Below are 26,862 nucleotides of genomic sequence, written 5' to 3'. Positions count from 1 at the left end.
CTGGCCCGCCGCCCTTTTTAAAGAGGTAAAATTAAAAAAAAAAAAACAAAAAAAACCCCCAAACTTATCTTTCAAGATCCCAGCGGCCACGCCGGTTTCTTTTCCCGCTCCGATCCCGCCCCACGGACTCCCCGAGGAGCGCCCCACGGATTCCCTCGTCGTTTCTCCCACGGCTTCCGGCGGCCCGGCTGACCTCCGGAATGCGGCCGGCTTCTAATCCGGGCTCCACCCCTTGCTCGCTGTGTGACTTTAGGCAGGTCGCTTAACTTCTCTGGGCCTCGGCTCCCTCATCTGTAAAAGGGGAGTTCAATCCCGGCTCTCCCTCTCCCTTAATCTATGAATCCGTGTGGGACGGGGATTAGTTTGTATTCACTGTGCCAGTGTTTATTATTAATGATAATAATGATGATGGCATTTATTAAGCATTTACTATGTGCAAAGCACTGTTCTAAGCACTGGGGAGGTTACGAGGTGATCAGGTTGTCCCACGTGGGGCTCACAGTCTTAATCCCCATAATAATAATAATGGCATTTGTTACTTACTATGTGCAAAGCACTGGGGAGGTTACAAGGTGATCAGGCTGTCCCACGGGGGGCTCGCGGTCTTAATCCTCATTTTCCAGATGAGGTAACTGAGGCCCAGAGACGTGACTTGCCCAAAATCAGACAGCTGACAATTGTTGGAGCCAGGATTTGAACCCATGATCTGACTCCAAAGCCCGGGCTCTTTCCACTGAGCCACCCTGCTTCTCATTTAACAAAGTGAGGCATAGTAAAGTGCTTAACAGATACCACCGCTATTATTATTTGTATTCTCCCTGAGAAACTGCCCTCATTTTTGTGTCTCTCCGAGCTTTTTTTTTTTAAATGGTATTTGTTAAGCGCTTACTATGTGCCAGGCACTGGGAAAGAGAAGAGCTAATCGAGCTGGACACCGTCCATGTCCCACATGGGGTTCCCAGTCCTAAGAGCCCGGGCTTTGGAGTCAGAGGTCACGGGTTCAAATCCTGGCTCCGCCAATTGCCTGCTGTGGGACCTTGGGCAAGTCATTTAACTCCTCTATGCCTCAGTTCCTTCATCTGTAAAATGGGGGTTAAGACTGTGAGCCCCCCGTGGGACAACCTGATCACCTTGTAACCTCCCCAGCGCTTAGAGCAGTGCTTTGCACATAGTAAGCGCTTAATAAATGCCATCATTATTATTATTTTACAGATGAAGTTACCGGGGCCCAGAGAAGCGAAGTGACTTCCCCGAGGTCATATAGCCGGGAAGTGGCGGAACCTGGATTAGAACTCAGGTCCTTCTGACACCACGAGGCCACGCTGCCTCTCTTGGTTATCCGATTCCCTGAAGCCCCCCACGTAGGAACGCCCCTCATGAGTCGTTCATGCATTCAGTCGTATTTATTGAGCGCTTACCGTGTGCCGAGCGTGGCAGCAATGTGGTCTCAGCGAACAAGGCTGGGCCAGCCAGATTCCTGAGATCTCCCTTCCCAATCAATCAATCAATCAATTGTATTTATTGAGCGCTTACTATGTGCAGAGCACTGTACTAAGCGCTTGGGAAGTACAAATTGGCAACATATAGAGACAGTCCCTACCCAACAGTGGGTTCACAGTCTAAAAGGGGGAGACAGAGAACAGAACCAAACATACCAACAAAATAAAATAAATAGGATAGAAATGTACAAGTAAAATAAATAAATAAAATAGAGTAATAAATATGTACAACCATATATACACATATACAGGTGCTGTGGGGAAGGGAAGGAGCTTCCCCTCCAACCTTCCCTTAGCACAGTGCTCTGCACACGGTAAGCGCTCAATAAATACGATCGATTGATTGATTGATTTCCCTTCTACGGTACAAAACGAGTTAGGATTAGTAGACTACGTTCCGTCCCAGCCTACACGGAGCACGCATAATAAGGACGGTATTTGTTAAGCGCTTACTACGTCCCAAGCACTGTTCTAAGTGCTGGGATGGATACAAGGTAATGAGGTTGTCCCACGTGGGGCTCACAGTCTTAATCCCCACTTTTCAGACGGGGTCACTGAGGCACAGAGAAGTTAAGTGGCTCGCCCAAGGACACACAGCGGACGAGTGGCAGAGCCGGGATTAGAACCCACGACCTCTTTTCACTAATAATAATAATGGCATTTATTAAGCGCTTACTATGCAAGGCACTGTTCTAAGCGCTGGGGGTATACAAGGTGATCAGGTTGTCCCACAGGGGGCTCACAGTCTTCATCCCCATTTTACAGATGAGGTAACTGAGGCCCAGAGAAGTTAAGTGACTTGCCTAAAGTCACACAGCTAAGTGGCAGAGCCTAGACGCCCCGCTGCTTCTCATACATGCATACACTGAGCGTGCATGGGGTTTTGCTTGGTATTTTGGAGAAGCAGCGTGGCTCAGTGAAAAGAGTACGGGCTTTGGAGTCAGAGGTCATGGGTTCAAATCCCGGCTCCGCCAATTGTCAGCTGTGTGATCTTGGGCAAGTCAATTCACTTCTCTGGGCCTCAGTTCCCTCATCTATAAAAGGGGAATAATAATAATAATGGCATTTATTAAGCACTTACTATGTGCAAATCACTGTTCTAAGCGCTGGGGAGGTTAGAAGGTGATCCGGTTGCCCCACGGGGGACTCACAGTCTTAATCCTCATTTTACAGGCGAGGGAACTGAGGCCCAGAGATGAAGACTGTGAGCCCCACGTGGGACAACCTGATCACCTTGTCTCCCCACCAGCGCTTAGAACAGTGCTTTGCACATTGTAAACGCTTAACAAATACCATCGTTATTGTTATTATTATGGGGCGGCAGATAGTGGGAGGACAGAAGCTACGCAAGAGCCCAAACCAGAATTCCACGAGGAGAGTGGAGAGGATGGGGATGGAGGAAGGCAGGAGGGGAGAAAATGGGGTTTAGGGCTGGGGCAGAGCGGGGAGCTTGTGGTCTGCACATAGTAAGCGCTCAATAAATACGATTGACAATAAATACGATTGATGATGGTCAAGGAGAGCCTGAATTGGAAAAGCCCAACTGGCGGAGACTGGTGGCACGTGGCAGGAAGAGTCTGGAGTTGCTGATAATAATAATAAGAATAATGATAGCATTTTTTAAGCACTTACTATGTGCAAAGCACTGTTCTAAGCGCTGGGGAGGTCACAAAGCAATCAGGTTGTCCCACGGGGGGCTCACAGTCTTCATCCCCATTTTCCAGATGAGGGAACTGAGGCCCAGAGAAGTGACTTGCCCAGAGTCACACAGCTGGCAATTGGCAGAGCTGGGATTTGAACCCATGACCTCTGATCCCAGAGCCTGGATGGCATCGGAGACAGGGAAAAGCTGAGCTGAAGCAGCAGGGCCAGCAGAGGTGGCGGGGGCTAGAAGCAGGGTGGGAGCGGGCGGGCAGAAGTGGGTAAATAATAATAATAATAATAATGGCATTTATTAAGCGCTTACTATGTGCAGAGCACTGTTCTAAGCGCTGGGGAATTTACAAGGTGATCAGGTTGCCCCATGTGGGGCTCACGGTCTTAATCCCCATTTTACAGATGAGGTAACTGAGGCCCAGAGAAGTTAAGTGACTTGCCCCAAGTCACACAGCTGACGAGTGGTGGAGCCGGGATTTGAACCCATGACCTCTGACTCCAAAGCCCGGGCTCTTTCCACTGAGCCACGCTGCTTCTCTAATTCTGGGGTGTTAAGCGCTTACTCTGTGCCAGATGCCGGGGTGGACCCAGGCAAATCGGGTTGGGCACAGTCCCTGCCCCACGTGAGACTCACACTCCTAACCCCCATTTTACAGATGAGGAAACTGAGGCATAGTGACTTGCCCAAAGTCACCCAGCAGACAAGTGGCAGAGCCAGGATTAGAACCCAGCGCTTTCGGACCCCCGGGCCCGATCTTCCACTTAGGCCAAGGTAGGAGCAGGGAGGAAGAGGGAAGGAGTCAGGCAATCAATCAATCGTACTTATTGAGCACTTACTGTGTGCACTGCACTAAGCGCTTGGGAGAGTACAGTACCACAGGGTCGGTAGACGCATCTCCTGGCCGCGAGTTTACAGTCTAGAGTGGGGAGAAATGGAGGAGGGAAAGGGAGGGGAAAGGAAGGAGAAATGAGAGGCTCAAAAAGATTCAGAGAGGAAGGAACGGGAGAAAGGGAAATCCTGGAGACAGACACAGTGAATAGGAGAAGACATGCCAGAATCCAGCAAATTCTCAATAGCCTAGGTTCCTGTTTATTTAAAAAAAAATATTGCTTCCAAGCCCTTTCCTCTTTCCTTGCCACTGAAGTTGACTCCAAGGAAGGTGTGTGGGGGTGTGTTGGTGTTTCTGAGAGACATGGAATTGCCCCTTGGATTCCTTCCCGGCCTCCCATCCCCTGTGAGAGGTTGGAACAGTGCCAGCCGTTCATTCATTCAACATATTTATTAAGCACTTACTGGAATTATAATAATGATAATGATAGTATCTGTTAAGCATTTACTTTGTGCCAGGCACTGTTCTAAGCGCTGGGGTGGATAAAAACAAATGGAGCGGGACGCAGTCCCAGTCCCATATGGGGCTCCAAGGCTGAATCCCCATTTAACAGATGAGGGAACTGAGGCCCAGAGAAGTGAAGTGACTTGCCCGTGGTCACACAGCAGACAAGTAGCACATGCGGGATTAATAATAATAATAATAATAATAATGATGGCATTTATTAAGCGCTTACTGTTCTAAGCGCTGGGGAGGTTACAAGGCGATCAGGTTGCCCCACCGGGGGCTCACAGTCTTCATCCCCGTTTTCCAGATGAGGGAACTGAGGCCCAGAGAAGTGAAGTGACTTGGCCAAAGCCACGCAGCTGACAATCGGCAGAGCCGGGATTTGAACCTCTGCCCTCTGACTCTTTCCACTGAGCCACGCTGCTTCATGGGATTATGTTTTGTTTTGTTCTCCGTCTCCCCCTTCTAGACTGCGAGCCCGCCGTTGGGTAGGGACTGTCTCTAGGTGTTGCCGACCTGTACTTCCCAAGCGCTTAGTCCAGTGCTCTGCACGCAGTAAGCGCTCAATAGATACGATTGATGATTGATTGATTAGAACCCACGACCCCTCTGAATCGCAGACCTGTGCTCCAGCCGCTACGCCGTGCCATTTCTCCGGATGCAGGGCACTGTAGTAAGCGCTCGGGAAAGGACAATACAACAAGACGCTTACCGCTCAGTCCCCCTGACCTTCCTCACGAGGTCGCGGGGATCCAGGCCCACGCTGGCGATCAGCCCCTCCTTGTTGACCGGCGAGTCCCGATAATGGATGTCCTGGCCCGACAGGGTGGTCACCCGGCCCCCGAGGGCGGCGAGCAGCGCGTGGCCCGCACAGACGTCCCACTTGGCGATGGAGGTGACGTGGACGTAGCCGTCCGCCTGGTCCGGCTGCTCGGCCCGCTCGAGTTCCAGGAGGGAGAGCACTTTGTACCCTGGGGATGCAGACGGTCCTTGCGAATAATAATGATAATCATCATCATCATCATCAATCGTATTTATTGAGCGCTTACTGTGTGCGGAGCACTGGACTAAGCGCTTGGGAAGTACAAGTCGGCAACATAGAGAGACGGTCCCTACCCAACAGCGGGCTCACAGTCTAGAAGGGGGAGACAGACAACAAAACAAAACATATTCAGCACACAGTAAGCGCTTAATAAATGCCAATATTATTATTATTATTTCCAGACTGTGAGCCCACTGTTGGGTAGGGACCGTCTCTATATGTTGCCAACTTGTACTTCCCAAGCGCTCACAGTGGGCGCTCAATAAATACGATTGAGTGAACGAATGAATGAATTTCCTTTTTGTCCAGAAAAGGCCCAGCTCCTCCCCAAGAATAATAATAATAATAGCATTTATTGAGCACTTACTCTGTGCAAAGCACTGTTCTAAGCGCTGGGCACTGTTTGTCCGCCCCTCCCTACGTGGGGGCCGAGACTGGGGACTCTGTGGGTCAGAAGCCATTTCAGGGCATCAATTCTAGGCCTGTCCTTTTGGCCCCCATCAATCAATCAATCGTATTTATTGAGCGCTCACTGTGTGCAGAGCACTGTACTAAGCGCTTGGGAAGTACAAGTTGGCAACATATCTAGGGCCGGATTCCAGGGCTTGAAGAGAGAGCACCGTGGAGCAAGACGCCTTCCCCACCTGTGAACCCCGAGAAGGGTTTGTGAATGACTCCGATGACCGGCTTCCCGTCTACAGCCACGCACACCATCGTGCTCACGTAGGACAGGAGGCCCTCTGCAAATGTAAGAGAGGAGCTCAGTTCAGTCCCATTTTGGTTGACTCCATGTGAGACGACACCCCCCCAACCAGTGACCACCCGGGGATGGGACGGCGGGGAGAGCGAGAGAGGTAGAGAGACACAGAAAATAGAAAAAGAGCAAGCAAGAGAGAAACGGGGAGAGAATGTGTGTGTGTGTGTGTGTGTGTGTTGCATTCATTCATTCGATCGTATTTATTGAGCGCTTCTCTGGCTATTATAATAGCGCTATTTTGTTACACTCTACATTCGAAAGGGCAATATTTGTGAACTGAAGCAGCGTGGCTCAGTGGAAAGAGCCCGGGCTTTGGAGTCCGAGGTCACGGGTTTGAATCCTGGCTCTGCCCCCTGTCTGCTGTGTGACCCTGGGCAAGTCACTTAACTTCTCTGAGCCTCCGTTACCTCATCTGTAAAATGGGGGTGAAGACTGCGAGCCCCCCGTGGGACAACCTGATCACTTTGTATCCCCCCAGCGCTTAGAACAGTGCTTTGCACATAGTAAGCACTTAACAAATGCCAACATTATTATTATTATTATGAATTGTCATCTTTATCACCTCTCAGGCAGCGTTTTTTAATCATCATCATCAATCGTATTTATTGAGCGCTTACTGTGTGCAGAGCACTGTACTAAGCGCTTGGGAAGTACAAATTGGCAACATATAGAGACAGTCCCTACCCAACAGTGGGCTCACAGTCTAAAAGGAGGAGACAGAGAACAAAACCAAACATACTAACAAAATAAAATAAATAGAATAGATATGTACAGGTAAAATAAATGTCATTTTTAATGTTATCTGTTAAGTGCTTATTATGTGCCGAGCACCTTACCAAGTGCTAGGGTGGATTCAAGTTAATCAGGTCGGACCCGGTCCCTGTCCCCGGTGGGACTCCCAATCTAAATAGGAGGGAGAACGGGTATTGGATTGTGCAGTTGAGGAAACTGAGGCACAGAGAATAATAATCATCATCATCATTCATTCCTTCAATTATATTTATTGAGCGCTTACTGTGTGCAGAGCACTGTACTAAGCGCTTGGGAGGTACAAGTTGGCAACATCTAGAGACGGTCCCTACCCAAGAATGGTCTAGAAGTGGGGGACAGACAACAAAACAAGTGGACAGGTGTCAAGTCGTCAGAACAATGTGAGAAGCAGTGTGGCTCAGTGGAAAGATCACGGGCTTTGGAGTCAGAGGTCATGGGTTCAAATCCCGGCTCCGCCAATTGTCAGCTGTGTGACTTTGGGCAAGTCACTTCACTTCCCTGGGCCCCGGTTACCTCATCTGTAAAATGGGAATTAAGACTGTGAGCCCCCTGTGGGACAACCTGTTCACCTTGTAACCTCCCCAGCGCTTAGAACAGTGCTTTGCACATAGTAGGCACTTAATAAATACCATTATTATTATTACAAATAGAATTAAAGCTAAATGCACATCAGTTGCAGCTGATGTTGTTTCAGAGGACAGTAAAAACATGCAACAACTTGATTCTCCGTGAGGCAGCCGAAGACCACGAGGCAACAGGGGAAAGCACTGAGAAGGAGACTGTGAGCCCACTTTTGGGTAGGGACCGTCTCTCTATGTTGCCAACTTGGGCTTCCCAAGCGCTTAGTACAGTGCTCTGCACACAGTAAGCGCTCAATAAATACGATTGATTGATTGATTGAGACCTAGAGCCAGAAAAAGCAGGAGGCGACCACCCGGAGATCCTGCAAGACGGCCAACAGAAGCCAGTCCCCCGTCGCCCGGCCCAGGAGGTCGGCTCTGAGAGCTGAAGGCCGGGGGGCTTCCGTGAAACTCAGAGCTAAAAAAGCCATCAGGGAGAGACTCCTCAGCCCAGAGCAGAGACCCCCGGGGGGGTTCTGAGCATGACAGAGGGCAGGCTAGACATAAAGACATAAATTAGAGGACAAACGAACCTCCCCAGACTCCACCTGTGACAACTGAGAGAGACAGCGTGGCCCGATGGATCTGAGAGCCAGGAGGACCTGGGTTCTGGTCCCGGCTCTGCCACCTGTCTGCTGGGCCACCTTGGGCAAGTCGCTTGTCTTCTCTGTGCCTCAGTTCCCTCAGAAAACGGGGATTAAGACCGTGAGTCCCATGCGGGACGTGGATTCATTCATTCATTCAGTTGTATTTATTGAGCGCTTACTGTGTGCAGAGCACGGTACTAAACGCTTGGGATTTGCATCCCAAACAGAGCCCCTTCCTCCCAGACTGAGCTCCTTCCTTCCTCTCCCCCTCGTCCCCCTCTCCATCCCCCCCATCTTACCTCCTTCCCTTCCCCACAGCACCTGTATATATGTATATATGTTTGTACATATTTTTTACTCTATTTATTTATTTATTTATTTTGTACATATCTATTCTACTTATTTTATTTTGTCAGTATGTTTGGTTTTGTTCTCCGTCTCCCCCTTTTAGACTGTGAGCCCACTGTTGGGTAGGGACTGTCTCTATGTGTTGCCAATTTGTCCTTCCCAAGCGCTTAGTACAGTGCTCTGCACATAGTAAGCGCTCAATAAATACGATTGATGATGATGATGATGATGATGCATCCAACCTGATTGGCTTGTATGTAGCCCAGTGCTTAGTACAGCACCTGGCGCATAGTAAGCACTTAACATGCCTTCCAGCTAGTTCCCTAGTTCTTAGTACGGTGCTCTGTACTAAATAAGCACTCAACAAATGCAGCTGATTAACAAGGATGATTAAAAACAAGTAAACAAAAAACGAGTGGCTTCCAGGGTTGGGGATTACTGTGAGTGGGCTCTTCTGCTCCTCCCCTTGCCTCAGTTTACTCCCACTGGGTCACGGGGAGAGACATACTACTCCATGGGGGAACTGGTAAATGCAATGAATCAATCAATGATGGGCACTGAGCCCTGATTCTGTGCAGAGTATAGTACTAAGTGCTTGGGAGAGCCTTATTCTGTGGAGTCGCCTCCGGCCCATAGCGATGCCATCCCAAAGTGGCCCGCCTCGTTCTGGCGGTGTATCCAGAGAGTTTTCTTGGTCAAAAATGAAGTTGTTTATCATCAATCGTATTTATTGAGTGCTTACTGTGTGCAGAGCACTGTACTAAGCACTTGGGAAGTACAAGTTGGCAACATATAAAGACAGTCCCTACCCAACAGTGGGCTCACAGTCTAAAAGACTGTTTGCCATTTAAAGAATGTTTACCATTGCTTCCTTGCACACAGTAAAATTGAGTCCCTGCCCCCGATTCTCTCCCAAACCGCTGTTGCCCAGCACGGGTGGGTTTTGACTTGCAGCAAGGGGAAGGGAATGAAAGGCTCACAACCTTGCAGTGCCAAGATGGCTCCAGAAACAGACCAAATCAATCAATCGATTGTATTTATTGAGCGCTTACCGTGTGCAGAGAACTGTGCTAAGCACTTTGGAGGGTAGAACTGCTCTGCACACGGTAAGCGCTCAGTAAATACGATTGAATGAATGAACATAGACTCAATCAATCAATCAGTCGTATTTATTGAGCGCTTACTGTGTGCAGAGCATTGTACTAAGCGCTTGGGAAGTACAAGTCGGCAACATATAGAGACGGTCCCTACCCAACAGCGGGCTCACAGTCTAGAAGGGGGAGACAGATGACAAAACATATTAACAAAATACTCCTCTGGACTGTAAGCTTGTAGTGGGCCGGGAATGCGTCGGCTACATGGTTATACTGGACTCTTCCAAGAGCTTCGTACAGTGCTCCGCACACAATAAGTGCTCAATAAATATGATTGACTAATTCATTCCCTGCCCAAAAGGGCTTTTACAGTCTAATCTGCCCCTCCCCAACCCCCTCTGAGGGCTAGGTTGCCCCATGCCAAAGGTTCACTGCAAGGCTGCACAAATTGATTTTGAAACAGTAAGCGCTCCATAAATTGATTTCAAAACCACTGAAAGAAATAACCCACTGGCTCCTGGGGGAGAAGGAAAAGGGAGGTCCAATATTCTGGCAGAACCTGTAGGGCTAAAGAAAGCAGGAAGAGGGACAGAGAAAAGAAGCTCAGGGTTGGAGCTATGACACAGACAGAAACCAACTGGGTCCAGGGGATGGGCGGGTTTAACTTCAGAGAGGATACAGGATGAGGCTGTAGGAGCGCCTAATAATAATAGTAATTTAATAAGTTTAGTATTTGTTAAGCGCTTACTATGTGCCAAGCACTGTTCTAAGCGCTGAGGGAGATGTGGTCATGGGTTCAAATCCCTGCTCTGCCGCTTTTTTTTATACATATATAGCATTTATTAAGCGCTTACTATGTGCAAAGCACTATTCTAAGCGCTGGGGAGGTTACAAGGTGATCAGGTTGTCCCACGGGGGGCTCACAGTCTTAATCCCCATTTTACAGATGAGGGAACTGAGGCCCAGAGAAGTTAAGTGACTTGCCCAAAGTCACACAGCTGACAAGTGGCGGAGCTGGGATTTGAACCCATGACCTCTGACTCCAAAGCCCGGGCTCTTTCCGCTGAGCCACGCTGCTTCTCCAACCTGATGGCAAGTCATTTCACTTCTCTGGGCCTCAGTTACCTCATCTGGAAAATGGGGATTAAGACTGTGAGCCCCTCGTGGGATGACCTGATCAACTTGTATCCTCCCCAGCACTTAGAACAGTGCTTTGCACATAGTAAGCGCTTAATAAACGCCATTATTATTATCATCATACAAGGTAATCAGGTTGTCCCACGTGGGACTCACAGTCTTAATCCCCATTTTCCAGATGAGGTAACTGAGGCCCAGAGAAGTGAAGTGACTTGCCCAAAGTCACACAGCTGACAAGCGGCGGAGCTAGGATTTGAACCCATGACCTCTGACTCCTAAACCCGGGCTCTTTCCGCTGAGCCACGCTGCTTGCCTATAATAATAATAGTACCAGTAATTGTGGTATTTCTTAAGGGCTTACTTTGTGTCAGGCACTGTACTAAGTGCTGGAGTAGATACAAGATAATCTGGTCAGGCACAGTCCCTGTCCCACGTAGAGTTCACAGTCTTAATCCCCATTTTACAGGTGAGTAACTGAGTCCCAGGGTTAGGCAAGTCACACAGCAGACGTGGTGGATTCGGGATTAGAACCCAGGTCCTACTGATTCCCAGGCAGGATCTCGATCCACCAGGCCACACTGCTTCCCGGGGCAACTTTGGGATCAGAGTTAGCCGGTGGAAGAGTGTGAGCCTCATGTGGAACAGGGATTGCGTCCAATCTGATTAACTTGCATCTACCCCAGTGCTTTCAACAGTGCTTGGCACATAGTAAGAGCTTAATGGGTACCAGAGTTATTATTATTATTATTATTACTATTATTATTCATTCATTCATTCAATCGTATTTATTGAGCGCTTACGGTGTGCAGAGCATCGTACTAAGCGCTTGGGAAGTACAAGTTGACAACATATAGAGACGGTCCCTACCCAACAACGGGCTCACAGTCTAGAAGGGGGAGACAGACAACAAAACAAAACACGCAGACAGGCGTCAAAGTCATCAGAACAAATAGAATTAAAGCAATATAATAATAATAATGGTATTTGTAAAGCGCTTACCATGTACAAAGCACCGTTCTAAGCACTGGGGAGGATACAAAGTGATCAGGTTGTCCCACAGGGGGATCACGGTTTTAATCCCCATTTTCCAGATGAGGTCACTGAGGCACAGAGAAGTTAAGTGACTTGCCCAAAGTCACACAGCTGACAGTTGGCAGAGCAGGGATTTGAACCCGTGACCTCTGACTCCAAAGCCCGGGCTCTTTCCACTGAGCCATGCTGCTTCTCCATGCACATCATCACATCACATCACATCTATATGCACATCATTAACAAAATAAATGGAATAGTAAATATGTACAAGTAGTTACTACATCTGAAATTTAATGCACATCATTAACAAAATAAATGGAATAGTAAATATGTACAAGTAGTTACTACATCTGAAATTTAATTTTCCCTTTGATTATGCTACCCGAGCTAGACTTTTTGTTGAAAATCCATCAATCAATGGTATTTACTGGGCACTTACTATGTACAGAGCACTGTACTAAGAGCTTGGAAGAGTACGATGTAACAGGAATGTAAAACTAAATTAAAATGCTTGAGGTCCGGAAGCGTTATCTTACGTGAGAAGACCATAGATAGATTACAAAATATTCCTGGGAAGGAAGAACCTTCAAGTAGACAGGCCCAGCAGGTAATTAAACCTTACTGAGCCACTGCTGGGCTACTGATCTTTTATACTTGAAACTCTGTTCCTTTCCATTGTCATCCGTGTCTTCTCAGATTTATTTGGTTAAAACCAGGGTTGGCAAGCATAGAAGATTGAGTTATTATTATTATTATTATTATTATTATTACCTCTGTACTCCTGCATGGCATCCAGGGGATCGATCCAGACAGTCACTTTGTCCGCAGGCACCGTCCTGAGGTGGGAGATTCTCTCCTGGATGTCAGCCGGGATTTCGTGGTTCCACGGCTCGGAGGAATCCCTGTCCCCACTGCTGTTTTCACGTTCTCCAGAAATGACCTGCGGTGGAAGAGAAGTTTGTCGCTGGAACCCCTCCAAACGCTTAGCTTGGCCCAGAGTAAACACTCATTGAATACCATATTTTTTTTTATGGTATTTGTTAAGCGTTTATGTGTGTCCAACTGTTCTGAGTGTCTGGGGTAGCTGCAAATGAATTAGGTTGGACACATGGGGCTCACAATCCAAGTAGGAGGAAGAACTGAAGCATAGAGAAGTTAAGTGACCTGTCCAGGGTCACACAGCAAGAAGCCAGAAGTCTAGTGGATGGGCCTGAGAGTCGAAAGGAACTGGGTTCTAATCCCACCTCCGCCACTCGTCTGTTGTGTGACCTTGGGCGAGTTCCCTCACCTGTAAAATGGGGATTAAGACTGCGAGCCTCATGGGGGACAGGGATTGGGACCAAACTGATTATACAAAGTGCTTAGAACAGTACTTGATGCATAGAAGGCACCTAAAAAATACCATTAAAAAGAAAGGGTGATGCAGTAATCGTAAGTGCTCAAATGCAATTGATTGACAAGTACGATTAAAAACAAGTACACAAAAAACTAGTGGCTTCCAGGGTCGGGGATTACTGTGAGTGTGCTCTTCTGCTCCTCCCCTTGCCTCAGTTTACTCCCACTGGGTCACGGGGAGAGATAGTACAAGCACTTTGGACCAGTGTGGCGGCCATTTGAATGTAGAGTGAGGAGCAGATCCTGAAATGTCGGGGAGGAAAGAATTGGGTGAGTGGGTGTCTTACCCCCAAAGCCTGAGAAGATGCGGGAAACCGGGTGTCCTGGAATTTCAGAAAAAATCCTCAAAGGAGAGGTGACAGTCCTTTCGGCTGACAGGAGTTAGGGCAAGTACAACGTAACTCTTCCTCGTATCTTAAAATGGCACCACTGGAGGTGAAATCGTAGCCTTAGGGGCGAACGTGGCTAGAAAAATCCGTGCTCGTTGTGGGCAGGGGATGAGTCTACTAACTGTCGTATTCTCCCAAGTGCTTAGTACAGTGCTCTGCACACTGTAAGCGCTCAATGAATACCATTGATTGGTTTATTGATGGGGGATTGTCACACTCTCCCACAATATTTACAAGTAAGGATAAACCTGTTTTGTTATTGCACCACAGGATTAAAGTTCATCAAGCTCCGGCGAGCCAGTTTTGCATTTGGTGACTCAGGTGACGTTTCAAGTGTCTTTTTAGCCCCTTTCCTGTTTAGGGTGTCCTCAAATAGGGCTGCGCAAACACTCAGAATTGTCTCCAAGCACCAAGTCTACCACATCAGCGATCGAACGACCAATATCCTGAGCCGCGTGAGGCATGAAGGGGGCTCCTACCATCAGGGGCGGGAAATGGGCTTGACTTCATCATCATCATCATCAATCGTATTTATTGAGCACTTACTGTGTGCAGAGCACTGTACTAAGCGCTTGGGAAGTACAAGTTGGCAACATCTAGAGACCCTACCCAACAGTGGGCTCACAGTCTAAAAGGGGGAGACAGAGAACAAAACCAAACATACTAACAAAATAAAATAGAATAGATATGTACAAGTAAAATAAATAGAGTAATAAATATGTACAAACATATATACATATATACAGGTGCTGTGGGGAAGGGAAGGAGGTAAGATGGGGGGATGGAGAGGGGGACGAGGGGGAGAGGAAGGAAGGGGCTCAGTCTGGGAAGGCCTCCTTCCCAGAATATGACTTGTTTTTCCAATGGTGGTGATGGTTTACACAGACTCATCCACACACTTTCCTGATCACCCTGCGGCCAGCAAGGGCCTACTGCACAGGTGACTGGGTAGGGACCATCTCTATATGTTGCCGACTTGTACTTCCCAAGCGCTTAGTACAGTGCTCTGCACACAGTAAGCGCCCAATAAATCCGATAGAATGAATGAATGAATCTTGCATACCTGATTAACCTCTATCTACCCCAGTGCTTAGAACAGTGCTTGGCACATAGTAAGTGCTTGAGCCTGCTGTTGGGTAGGGATTGTCTCTCCACAGCACCTGTATATATGTAAATATGTTTGTACGTATTTATTACTCTATTTTATTTGTACGTTTATTCTATTTATTTTATTACTATGTTTTGTTTTGTTCTCTGTCTCCCTCTTCTAGACTATGAGCCCACTGTTGGGCAGGGACCGTCTCTATATGTTGCCAACTTGGACTTCCCAAGCGGTTAGTACAGTGCTCTGCACACAGTAAGTGCTCAATAAATTCGATTGAATGAATGTTGCCAAATTGCACTACCCAAGCGCTTAGCACACAGTAAGCGCTCAATAAATACGATTGAATGAATGAATGACTGGATGAATGACAAGCACCTTAATCATCATTATTAAAAAAGGCTAAAAGCTGGGCATTAAGGGGTCTGGATACAAGCACACAGTAAGCGCTCAATACGATTGAATGAATGAATGTTGCCAAATTGTACTACCCAAGCGCTTAGCACACAGTAAGCACTCAATAAATACGATTGAATGAATGAATGACTGGATGAATGACAAGCACCTTAATAATCATCATTAAAAAAGGCTAAAAGCTGGGCATTAAGGGGTCTGGATTTTGATCCCTGATCGGCCACTGCTGTGCTGTGCTGAATGAACCACCTGCACAGCATGGCTCAGTGGAAAGAGCCCGGGCTTTGGAGTCAGAGGTCATAGTTACTAAGCGCTTAGTACAGTGCTCTGCACACAGTAAGCGCTCAATAAATACAATTGAATGAATAGGTTCAAATCCTGGCTCCGCCAATTGTCAGCTGTGTGGCTTTGGGCAAGTCACTTAACTTCTCTGGGCCTCAGTTACCTCATCTGTAAAATGAGGATTAAGACTGTGAGCCCCCTTTGGGACAATCTGATCACCTTGTAACCTCCCCAGCGCTTAGAACAGTGCTTTGCACATAGTAAGCGCTTAATAAATGCCATCATTATCATTATTATTCTCTGCGCCTCAGTGTCCCTCGACGCCTGCCTGAGAGCTGGTTCCGGAGTGCAAACAGCATGGTTTAGTGGATAGAGCAAAGGCCCGGGAGTGAGAAGGACCTGGGTTCTAATCCCGGCTCTGCCACTTGCCTGCTGTATGACCTTGGACAAGTCACTTCACTTCTCGGACTTGTCTGCTGTATGACCTTGGACAAGTCACTTTCCTTCTCGGGGCCTCAGTTCCCTCATCTGTAAAATGGAGATTAAAAGTGTTAGCTCCAGGTGGGACAGGGACTGTGTCCAACCCGATTAACTTGTGTTTACTCAAGCGCTTAGAACAATGCTTGGCACATAGCAAATGCTTAACAAGTACCATCGTTATGATTATTATTATATCTCCATGAGCAACAGATTCATTCATTCAATCAATTGTATTTATTGAGCGCTTACTGTGTGCAGAGTACTGTACTAAGCGCTTGGGAAGTACAAGTCGGCAACATATAGAGACAGTCCCTAAACAGATAAGAGGGAAATCACACCAGCCCCCTGAGCCCCACACGAATGCTCCTGTCTCACACAGCCCTTGATTTCTCCTTATGGGCAGGGAACATGTCCACCAACTCTGTTGTAATCAATCAATCATATTTATTGAGCACTTACTGTGTGCAGAGCACTGTACTAAGCGCTTGGCAAGTACAAGCTGGCAACATGGTTGTACCCTACCCTCCGAGGACTTAGTAATAATGATAACAATGATGGTACTTATTAAGCGCCTACTATGTGACAAGCCGTGTTCTAAGCACTGGGGCTGATACAAGTTAATCAGATTGGATACGGTCCCTGTCCTACCTGGGGCTCCCACTCTTAATCCCCGTTTTCCAGATGAGTTAACTGAGGCCCAGAGAAGGGAAGTGACTTGCCCAAAGTCACACAGCAGTGGCTCAGTGGAAAGAGCCCAGGCATGGGAATAGGAGGTCATGGGTTCTAATCCTGGCTCCACCACGTGTCTGCTGCGTGGCCTTGGGCAAGTCACTTAACTTCTCTGAGCCTCAGCTACCTCATCTGTAAAATGGGAATTAAGACTCTGAGCCCCACATGGGACAACCTGATCACCTTGTATCCCCCCGGCACTTAGGACAGTGCTTCACACAGCGTGGCTCAGTGGAAAGAGCCCGGGCTTGGGAGTCAGAGGTCATGGGTTCAAATCCCGGCTCCGCTAATTGTCAGCTGCGTGACTTTGGGCAAGTCACTTCACTTCTCTGGGCCTCAGTTCCCTCATCTGGAAAATGGGGATTAAGACTGTGAGCCCCACGTAGGACAACCTGATCACCTTGTATCCCTCCCAGTGCTTAGAACAGTGCTTTGCACGTAGTAAGCACTTAACAAATGCCATCATTACTACATAGTAAGAGCTTAACAAATGCCATCATTACTACATAGTAAGAGCTTAACAAATGCCATCATTACTACATAGTAAGAGCTTAACAAATGCCATCATTACTACATAGTAAGAGCTTAACAAATGCCATCATTACTACATAGTAAGAGCTTAACAAATGCCATCATTACTACATAGTAAGAGCTTAACAAATGCCATCATTACTACATAGTAAGAGCTTAACAAATGCCATCATTACTACATAGTAAGAGCTTAACAAATGCCATCATTACTACATAGTAAGAGCTTAACAAATGCCATCATTATTACATAGTAAGAGCGTAACAAATGCCATCATTAATACATGGTAAGCGCTTAACAAATGCCATCATTATTACATAGTAAGAGCTTAACAAATGCCATCATTATTACATAGTAAGCGCTTAACAAATGTCACCATTATTACATAGTAAGAGCGTAACAAATGCCATCATTAATACATGGTAAGCGCTTAACAAATGCCATCATTATTACATAGTAAGAGCTTAACAAATGCCATCATTATTACATAGTAAGCGCTTAACAAATGTCATCATTATTACATAGTAAGTGCTTAACAAATGCCATCATTATTACATAGTAAGAGCTTAACAAATGCCATCATTACTACATAGTAAGAGCTTAACAAATGCCATCATTACTACATAGTAAGAGCTTAACAAATGCCATCATTACTACATAGTAAGAGCTTAACAAATGCCATCATTACTACATAGTAAGAGCTTAACAAATGCCATCATTACTACATAGTAAGAGCTTAACAAATGTCATCATTACTACATAGTAAGAGCTTAACAAATGCCATCATTACTACATAGTAAGAGCTTAACAAATGCCATCACTACTACATAGTAAGAGCTTAACAAATGTCATCATTACTACATAGTAAGAGCTTAACAAATGCCATCATTATTACATAGTAAGAGCGTAACAAATGCCATCATTAATACATGGTAAGCGCTTAACAAATGCCATCATTATTACATAGTAAGAGCTTAACAAATGCCATCATTATTACATAGTAAGCGCTTAACAAATGTCATCATTATTACATAGTAAGAGCGTAACAAATGCCATCATTAATACATGGTAAGCGCTTAACAAATGCCATCATTATTACATAGTAAGAGCTTAACAAATGCCATCATTATTACATAGTAAGCGCTTAACAAATGCCATCATTATTACATAGTAAGCGCTTAACAAATGCCATCATTATTACATACTAAGAGCGTAACAAATGCCATCATTAATACATGGTAAGCGCTTAACAAATGCCATCATTATTACATAGTAAGAGCTTAACAAATGCCATCATTATTACATAGTAAGCGCTTAACAAATGTCATCATTATTACATAGTAAGTGCTTAACAAATGCCATCATTATTACATAGTAAGAGCTTAACAAATGCCATCATTACTACATAGTAAGAGCTTAACAAATGCCATCATTACTACATAGTAAGAGCTTAACAAATGCCATCATTACTACATAGTAAGAGCTTAACAAATGCCATCATTACTACATAGTAAGAGCTTAACAAATGCCATCATTACTACATAGTAAGAGCTTAACAAATGTCATCATTACTACATAGTATGAGCTTAACAAATGCCATCATTACTACATAGTAAGAGCTTAACAAATGCCATCACTACTACATAGTAAGAGCTTAACAAATGTCATCATTACTACATAGTAAGAGCTTAACAAATGCCATCATTACTACATAGTAAGAGCTTAACAAATGCCATCATTACTACATAGTAAGAGCTTAACAAATGCCATCATTATTACATAGTAAGAGCGTAACAAATGCCATCATTAATACATGGTAAGCGCTTAACAAATGCCATCATTATTACATAGTAAGAGCTTAACAAATGCCATCATTATTACATAGTAAGCGCTTAACAAATGTCATCATTATTACATAGTAAGAGCGTAACAAATGCCATCATTAATACATGGTAAGCGCTTAACAAATGCCATCATTATTACATAGTAAGAGCTTAACAAATGCCATCATTATTACATAGTAAGCGCTTAACAAATGCCATCATTATTACATAGTAAGCGCTTAACAAATGCCATCATTATTACATAGTAAGAGCGTAACCAATGCCATCATTATTACATAGTAAGTGCTTAACAAATGCCATCATTATTATGTAGTAAGAGCGTAACCAATGCCATCGTTATTACATAGTAAGCGCTTAACAAATGCCATCATTATTACTTAGTAAGAGTGTAACCAATGCCATCATTATTACATAGTAAGCGCTTAACAAATGCCATCGTTATTACATAGTAAGTGCTTAACAAATGCCATCATTATTACATAGTAAGCGCTTAACAAATGCTATCATTATTACATAGTAAGCGTTTAACAAATGCCATCATTATTACATAGTAAGAGCGTAACATGCCATCATTACTCTATTGATTTATTACTCTATTGATTTATTACTCTATTGATTTATTTATTTTACTTGTACATATCTATTCTACTTATTTTATTTTGTTAGTACGTTTGGTTTTGTTCTCTGTCTCCCCCTTTAGACTGTGAGCCCACTGTTGGGCAGGGACCATCTCTCTATGTTGCCAACTTGGACTTCCCAAGCGCTTAGTCCAGTGCTCTGCACACAGTAAGCGCTCAATAAATACGATTGATTGATTGATCATTATTACATAGTAAGCACTTAACAAACGCCATCATTATTACATAGTAAGCGCTTAACAAATGCCATCATCACATAGTAAGAGCGTAACCAATGCCATCATTATTACATAGTAAGAGCGTAACCAATGCCATCATTATGACATAGTAAGTGCTTAACAAACGCCATCCGTATTATGTAGTAAGCCAAGCCTCTGCGAGTAAGGATCAATCTGTTTTGTTACTGCACCACAAGATTAAAGTTCACCAAGCTGCCGGCGACTCAGGTGACGCTTCAGGTGTCTTTTTAGCCCCTTTCCTGTTTAGGGTGTCCTCAAATAGGGCTGCTCGAACACTATGCCATTATTATTATTATTATCACGAGGCGTTAGAACCCGGGTCTTTCTGACTCCCAAGGCCGTGCTCTATCCAGGAGGACAGACTCGCGGGCCCTCGCTCCAACCACTGAGCCACGCTGCTGCTCGCTCGGCTCCCAGGAAGCGCTCAATAAGTGCGGCTGATGGAGGGATCGCCCCCCGCCTCTCCTCAGGGCCCGGGCGGCCCCCTCACCGGGATGGCGGGAAAGGCGTGGGCCCACATGCCGGCCATGCAGCGGTGGGACCGCGGGGCCCCGGCCTTCAGAAAGTCCCCGGCGGTGCCCTCGCCGGCCGCGTGCCTGACCGCCCACACCTCCCGGCCGCCCGCCTCGGCCGCCGCCACCGCCAGGGCCAGCGGCTGCCGCAGCTGCACCCGGGCCCCGCCGGCCGGACCCCCGGACAGCAGGACCAGGAGGCCGCAGCCCAGCAGGGCCAAGGCCAGGAGCGGGAGCGGGGCCGCCCAGGAGGACGGCCATCGTCGCAGAGAGCCGCCGGGACAAACGCCAACCCTGACACTTCCTCCTCCTTCCTTTTCTCCTCTCTCGGCCCCCTCCTCCCTTTCTCCCCCTCCTCGCCAGCCAACAGCGGCAAAGTGGCTTCCGGTGGGCCGGGGACTGTGCCCCACCTGATTTCATTCATTCCTCCAATCGTATTTATTGAGCACTTACTACTACTAATAATAATCATCATTGTACAGATTTGTACATATCTATTCTATTTATTTTATCAATCAATCAATCAATCGTATTTATTGAGCGCTTACTATGTGCAGAGCACTGTACTAAGCGCTTGGGAAGTACAAATTGGCAACACATAGAGACAGTCCCTACCCAACAGTGGGCTCACAGTCTAAAAGGGGGAGACAGAGAACAGAACCAAACATACCAACAAAATAAAATAAATAGGATAGAAATGTACAAGTAAAATAAATAAATAAATAAATAGAGTAATAAATATGTACAACCATATATACATATATACAGGTGCTGTGGGGAAGGGAAGGAGGTAAGATGGGGGATGGAGAGGGGGACGAGGGGGAGAGGAAGGAAGGGGCTCAGTCTGGGAAGGCCTCCTGGAGGAGGTGAGCTCTCAGCAGGGCCTTGAAGGGAGGAAGAGAGCTAGCTTGGCGGATGGGCAGAGGGAGGGCATTCCAGGCCCGGGGGATGACGTGGGCCGGGGGTCGATGGCGGGACAGGCGAGAGCGAGGGACAGTGAGGAGATTAGTGGTGGAGGAGCGGAGGGTGCGGGCTGGGCAGTAGAAGGAGAGAAGGGAGGTGAGGTAGGAGGGGGCGAGGGGATGGACAGCCTTGAAGCCCAGGGTGAGGAGTTTCTGCCTGATGCGCAGATTGATTGGTAGCCACTGGAGATTTTTGAGGAGGGGAGTAATATGCCCAGAGCGTTTCTGGACAAAGATAATCCAGGCAGCAGCATGAAGTATGGATTGAAGTGGAGAGAGACACGAGGATGGGAGATCAGAGAGAAGGCTGGTGCAGTAGTCCAGACGGGATAGGATGAGAACTTGAATGAGCAGGGTAGCAGTTTGGATGGAGACGAAAGGGCGAATTTTATTTCATTAGTACGTTTGGTTTTGTTCTCTGTCTCCCCCTTTTAGACTGTGAGCCCACTGTTGGGTAGGGACTGTCTCTATATGTTGCCAATTTGTACTTCCCAAGCGCTCAGTACAGTGCTCTGCACATAGTAAGCGCTCAATAAATACGATTGATGATGATTATGGCATTTGTTAAGCGCTTACTATGTGCCAAGCACCTGTTCTAAGCGCTGGGGGTGGAGATACAAAGTGATCAGGTTGTCCCACGGGGAGCTCACGGTCTTAATCCCCATTTTACAGATGAGGGAACTGAGGCTCAGAGAAGTGACTTGCCCAAGGTCACACAGCAGACATGTGGCGGAGCAGGGATTTGAACCCATGACCTCCGACTCCAAAGTCCGGGCTTTATCCACTGAGCCACGCTGCTTCACTTACTGTGCTCAAGCGCTGGGGAAGTCCAAGTTGGCAACATCTAGAGACGGCCCCTACCCAACAGTGGGCTCACAGGCTAGAATTTGCTTGGATCCACCTTAGCGTAGTGCCTGGCACATAGTAAGCACTTTAACAATTCATTCATAAGCACTTTATTTATCGTATAAATCGTATTTATTGAGCACTTACTGTGTGCAGAGCACTGTACGAAGCACTTGGGAAGTACAAGTTGGCAACCTATAGAGACGGTCCCTACCCAACAGTGGGCTCACAGTCTAGAATTTGCTTGGATCCACCTTAGCGTAGTGCCTGGCACATAGTAAGCACTTTAATCATTCATTCAGTCATATTTATTGAGCGCTTACTGTGTGCGGAGCACTGTACTAAGCACTTGGGAAGTACAAGTTGGCAACATCTAGAGACGGTCCCTACCCAACAGTGGTCTCACAGGCTAGAATTCGCTTGTACCCACCTTAGCGTAGTGCCTGACACATAGTAAGCACTTTAACAATTCATTCATTCATTCAATTGTATTTATTGAGTGCTTACTGTGTGCAGAGCACCATACTAAGCGCTTGGGAAGTACAAGTTGGCAACATTATAGAGACGGTCCCTACCCAACAGTGGGCTCACAGTCTAGAAGGGGGAGACAGAGAACAAAACAAAACATATTAACAAAATAAAATAAATAGAATAAATATGCACAAATAAAATAGAGTAATAAATAAATTCAAACAATGAGGAGCAGCGTGGCTCAGTGGCAAGATCACGGGCTTGGGAGTCAGAAGTCATGGGTTCTAATCCCGGCTCCACCACATGTCTGCTGTGTGACCTCTAACAGAAGACAAGAGACATGTTCTCAAGAGGACATGTCCTGTTGTCCTCTAGAGGACAAGAACCCATGTCAATCAATCAATCGTATTTATTGAGCACTTACTGTGTGCAGAGCACTGTACTAAGCGCTTGGGAAGTCCAAGTTGGCAACATATAGAGACGGTCCCTACCCAACAGTGGGCTCACAGTCTAGAAGGGGGAGACAGAGAACAAAACCAAACAAAATAAATAAAATAGATATGTACGAGTAAAATAAATAGAGTAATAAATACTTACAAACATATATACATATATACAGGTGCTGTGGGGAAGGAAAGGAGGTAAGGCAGGGGGGTGTCCTCTGTCTCCCAAGCCTGCGCTCTTCCACTAGGCCATGTAGCTTCTCTTAAATCCTTTTTCTATCCAGGGTTTCTATTTTAAGAGACCACTTTTGTGGTTCAGAAGCCACGCCTGCGTCCAGGGGAACACGGAGGGGAACACAACAGCTCTGGAGCCAAGTGGGGAGGGGGATCAGGGTCCCCACCCCCCAACCCCCACACCCTAGCTTCGGGCGGCCTTGTACAAACTTCCATTAAATAATGATGATGGCATTTATTAAGCGCTTAGCACTGTTCTAAGCGCTGGGGAGGTTACAAGGTGATCAGGTTGTCCCTCAGGGGGCTCACAGCCTTCATCCCCATTTGACAGGTGAGGTAACTGAGGCCCAGAGATGTGAAGTGACTTGGCCAAAGTCACACAGCTGACAAGTGGCGGGGCTGGGATTTGAACCCATGACCTCTGACTCCCAAGCCCATGCTCTTTCCACTGAGCCACAGAGTGCCTATGTTGCCATCATGTTGCGCTGTTTGCCCGGCCCAACACATATGACATCGCGGGTATTTGGTGGAGGGAGGGCTGGCCACCATATTGTTTGTGGAGAGCTTGCGATGGACCAGCTCTTTAAAGAAGCCATCAATCAATCAATCAATCAATTGTATTTATTGAGCGCTTAATGTGTGCAGAGCACTGGACTAAGCGCTTGGGAAGTACAAGTTGGCAACATATAGAGACAGTCCCTACCCAACAGTGGGCTCACAGTCTAGAAGGGGGAGACAGACAACAAAACCAAACATACTAACAAAATAAAATAAATAGAATAGATACGTACAAGTAAAATAGAGTAATAAATATGTACAAACATATATACATTTATACAGGTGCTGTGGGGAAGGGAAGGAGGTAAGATGGGGGGGGATGGAAAGGGGGATGAGGGGGAGAGCCATTATCCCCCGAATCACTAGGATCAGATCAGAGGCAAGGGGGTGCCCAAGGCCAAGAATTAAGTACCTATTTGAGATTTTTAAATGTTATTATTATTCTTATTATTATCATCACCACTATTATTACTATAAAGGTGCCTGAAAGGGACCGTCTAGCATAAAACGGGGCAATTGGCCAGCCTACATGCTCCTCGGCAAGAATGGCAACTGATGGCCCTGATTTTCCAACCTGGAAGTACCGGGCAAACATCCCATCACGCGAATTACTCAGGTACCACAGCATAACGTAATGACATCGTACAGAATCTTTTCCGAAATCGGCAGAACGTAGAGAATCAAGCAACCAGGGCATTTACCGGGCACCTACCGAATGCATATACATATATATTTGTACAGGTTTATTACTCCATTTATTTTACTTGTACATATTTACTATTCTAATTATTTTATTTTGTTAATATGTGTTGTTTTGTTGTCTGTCTCCCCCTTCTAGACTGTGAGACCGCTATTGGGTAGGGACCGTCTCTATATGTTACCAACTTGTACTTCCCAAGCGCTTAGTCCAGTGCTCTGCACACATTAAGCGCTCAATAAATACAATTGATTGAATGAATGGAAATTAGAGACGATAGTATTTGCCCAAGTTTTGAGTTTTTTGTCTTTATTGGGTATTTGTTAAGCGCTTACTGTGTGTCAAACCCTGTTTTAAGCGCTAGGGTAGATACAAATTAATTATTAGGTTGGACACAGTCCCTTTCCTGCATGGGGTTCACAGTCCAAGTAGGGGAAACTCCGCAGTTTGGGTTGTGATACCCAAAAGGAAGGTACAGGATCTAAAAGGATCAGAGTTCAAATACTGCTGGCTTTGAAAAGCAGCGTGGCTCAGTGGAAAGAGCCCGGGCTTGGGAGTCAGAGGTCATGGGTTCTAATCCCAGCTCCACCGCTTATCAGCTGCGTGACTTTGGGCAAGTCACTTAACCTCTCTGGGCCTCAGTGACCTCATCTGGAAAATGGGGATTAAGACTGTGAGCACCACGTATCTCCCCCAGCGCTTAGAACAGTGCTTGGCACATGGTAAGCGCTTAACAAATACCAAAATTATTCTTATTTTTATTTGTGTCCAACCTGATTTGCTTGTGTCCACCTCAGCGCTTAGTACAGTGCCTGGCACGTAGTAAATGCTTAACAAATACCATTATTATCATCATCATCTTGGTTGTGGGCAACTTTTGACCAGAGGCCTAGGAAATACGAAGCCTATTCCTAGAAGCCCATTCAGGCCTTGACTGGGAATTACGTTTCCCAGAATCCCTTATGGATTTGAAGGTTTCTGGGAAGAAGTCAATTCTGACGAACAGGAGCATTGGAAACTCAGCCAGATTTCTGCCAACTGAATCCTGCAGAGGATTCAGAGTTTTTCTTTAACTTTGGTGTCTGAATCTCCCTGTCTCTATGTCTCTCTGTCTCTCTCTCCGTCTCCCTGTCTGTCTCTGTATCTCTATTTGTCTCTGACTCTTTCCATCTCCCCCTTTTAGACTGTGAGCCCACTGTTGGGTAGGGACTGTCTCTATATGTTGCCAATTTGTACTTCCCAAGCGCTTAGTACAGTGCTCTGCACATAGTAAGCGCTCAATACGATTGATTGATTGATCTCCCTGTCTCCGTGTCTCTCTCTCCATCTCCCTGTCTCTCTCTGTCTCTATTTGTTTCTGTCTCTCTCCATCTCCCTGTCTCCCTCTGTGTCTCTCCCCATCTCTCTGTCTCTCTATTTGTCTCTGTCTCTCTCCGTCTCCCTGTCTCTCTCTGTCTCTATTTGTTTCTGTCTCTCTCCATCTCCCTGTCTCCCGCTGTATCTGTCTCTCTTCATCTCCCTGTCTTCCTCTGTGTCTCTCCCCATCTCTCCGTCTCCCTATTTGTCTCTGTCTCTCTCCGTCTCCCTGTCTCTCCATCTTTTATTCTGACGGTTTTGACCCCTGTCTACATGTTTTGTTTTGTTGTCTGTCTCCTCCTTCTAGACTGTGAGCCCGTTGTTGGGTAGGGACCGTCTCTATTTGTTGCCGACTTGTACTTCTCAAGCACTTAGTACAGTGCTCTGCATACAGTAAATAGGATTGAATGAACGAATGGTTTGATTTTCTTTGTAAATAACCATCATCTCTGGCCCAGTACATTCATTCAATCGTATTTGAGCGCTTACTGTGTGCAGAGCACTGTACTAAGCGCTTGGGAAGTACAAGTTGGCAACATATAGAGACGGTCCCTACCCAACAGTGGACTCACAGTCTAGAGGACATATGCTAAAGCCATTACTGCTTTGTTATTACAAAATGATAATCAGAACATTTGAATCCCTCCCGACTCCCCTGTCTCATTTCTTTCCTCCTCTATGGAGCTCCTTTCCAGCTCTGCCCTGGCAAAACATCACTCTTCTTTCTTCTATAGCTCTTTCATCTCCCCTTCATTCTCTGGGTCATATCATAACAATAATAATAATAATAGTTGTGGTATTTGTTAAGCACTTACTATGTGTCAAGCCACGTACTAAGTACTTGGGTAATAATAATAACAAT

The 26,862-nt window shown here is 46.2% G+C and overlaps 1 protein-coding gene across 1 annotated transcript; it reads right to left on the bottom strand.

Annotated features, from left to right (window-relative positions):
- Window positions 1-64: 64 nt before the first annotated feature.
- Window positions 65-20,441, bottom strand: LOC119931393 (Golgi-resident adenosine 3',5'-bisphosphate 3'-phosphatase-like). Its single transcript, XM_038750038.1, has 6 exons — window positions 20,412-20,441; window positions 13,563-13,571; window positions 12,652-12,820; window positions 6,179-6,274; window positions 5,222-5,463; window positions 65-193 (listed from the first exon to the last, which is right to left on the bottom strand). The coding sequence occupies exons 1-6, from the start codon at window positions 20,439-20,441 to the stop codon at window positions 65-67; spliced, it is 675 nt and encodes a 224-aa protein (XP_038605966.1).
- Window positions 20,442-26,862: the final 6,421 nt, after the last annotated feature.

This window comes from Tachyglossus aculeatus, chromosome 8 (assembly GCF_015852505.1).
Source record: "Tachyglossus aculeatus isolate mTacAcu1 chromosome 8, mTacAcu1.pri, whole genome shotgun sequence".
In the NCBI taxonomy this organism is placed as follows: Eukaryota; Metazoa; Chordata; class Mammalia; order Monotremata; family Tachyglossidae; genus Tachyglossus; species Tachyglossus aculeatus.
This window is presented reverse-complemented; position numbering and strand designations above follow the sequence as displayed.

What these genes read in the sequence shown, in the direction of transcription:
- LOC119931393 (XM_038750038.1), bottom strand. Translation starts at nt 20,441, where the DNA reads ATGTGGGCCCACGCCTTTCCCGCCATCCCG. An exon ending in TGCCATGCAGGAGTACAGAG is followed by an intron (nt 6,275 to 12,651) that starts GTAATAATAATA and finishes TTACATTTGCAG; the next exon opens with AGGGCCTCCTGTCCTACGTG. An exon ending in CCCGCGACCTCGTGAGGAAG is followed by an intron (nt 194 to 5,221) that starts GTCAGGGGGACT and finishes CGCATTCCGGAG; the next exon opens with GTCAGCCGGGCCGCCGGAAG.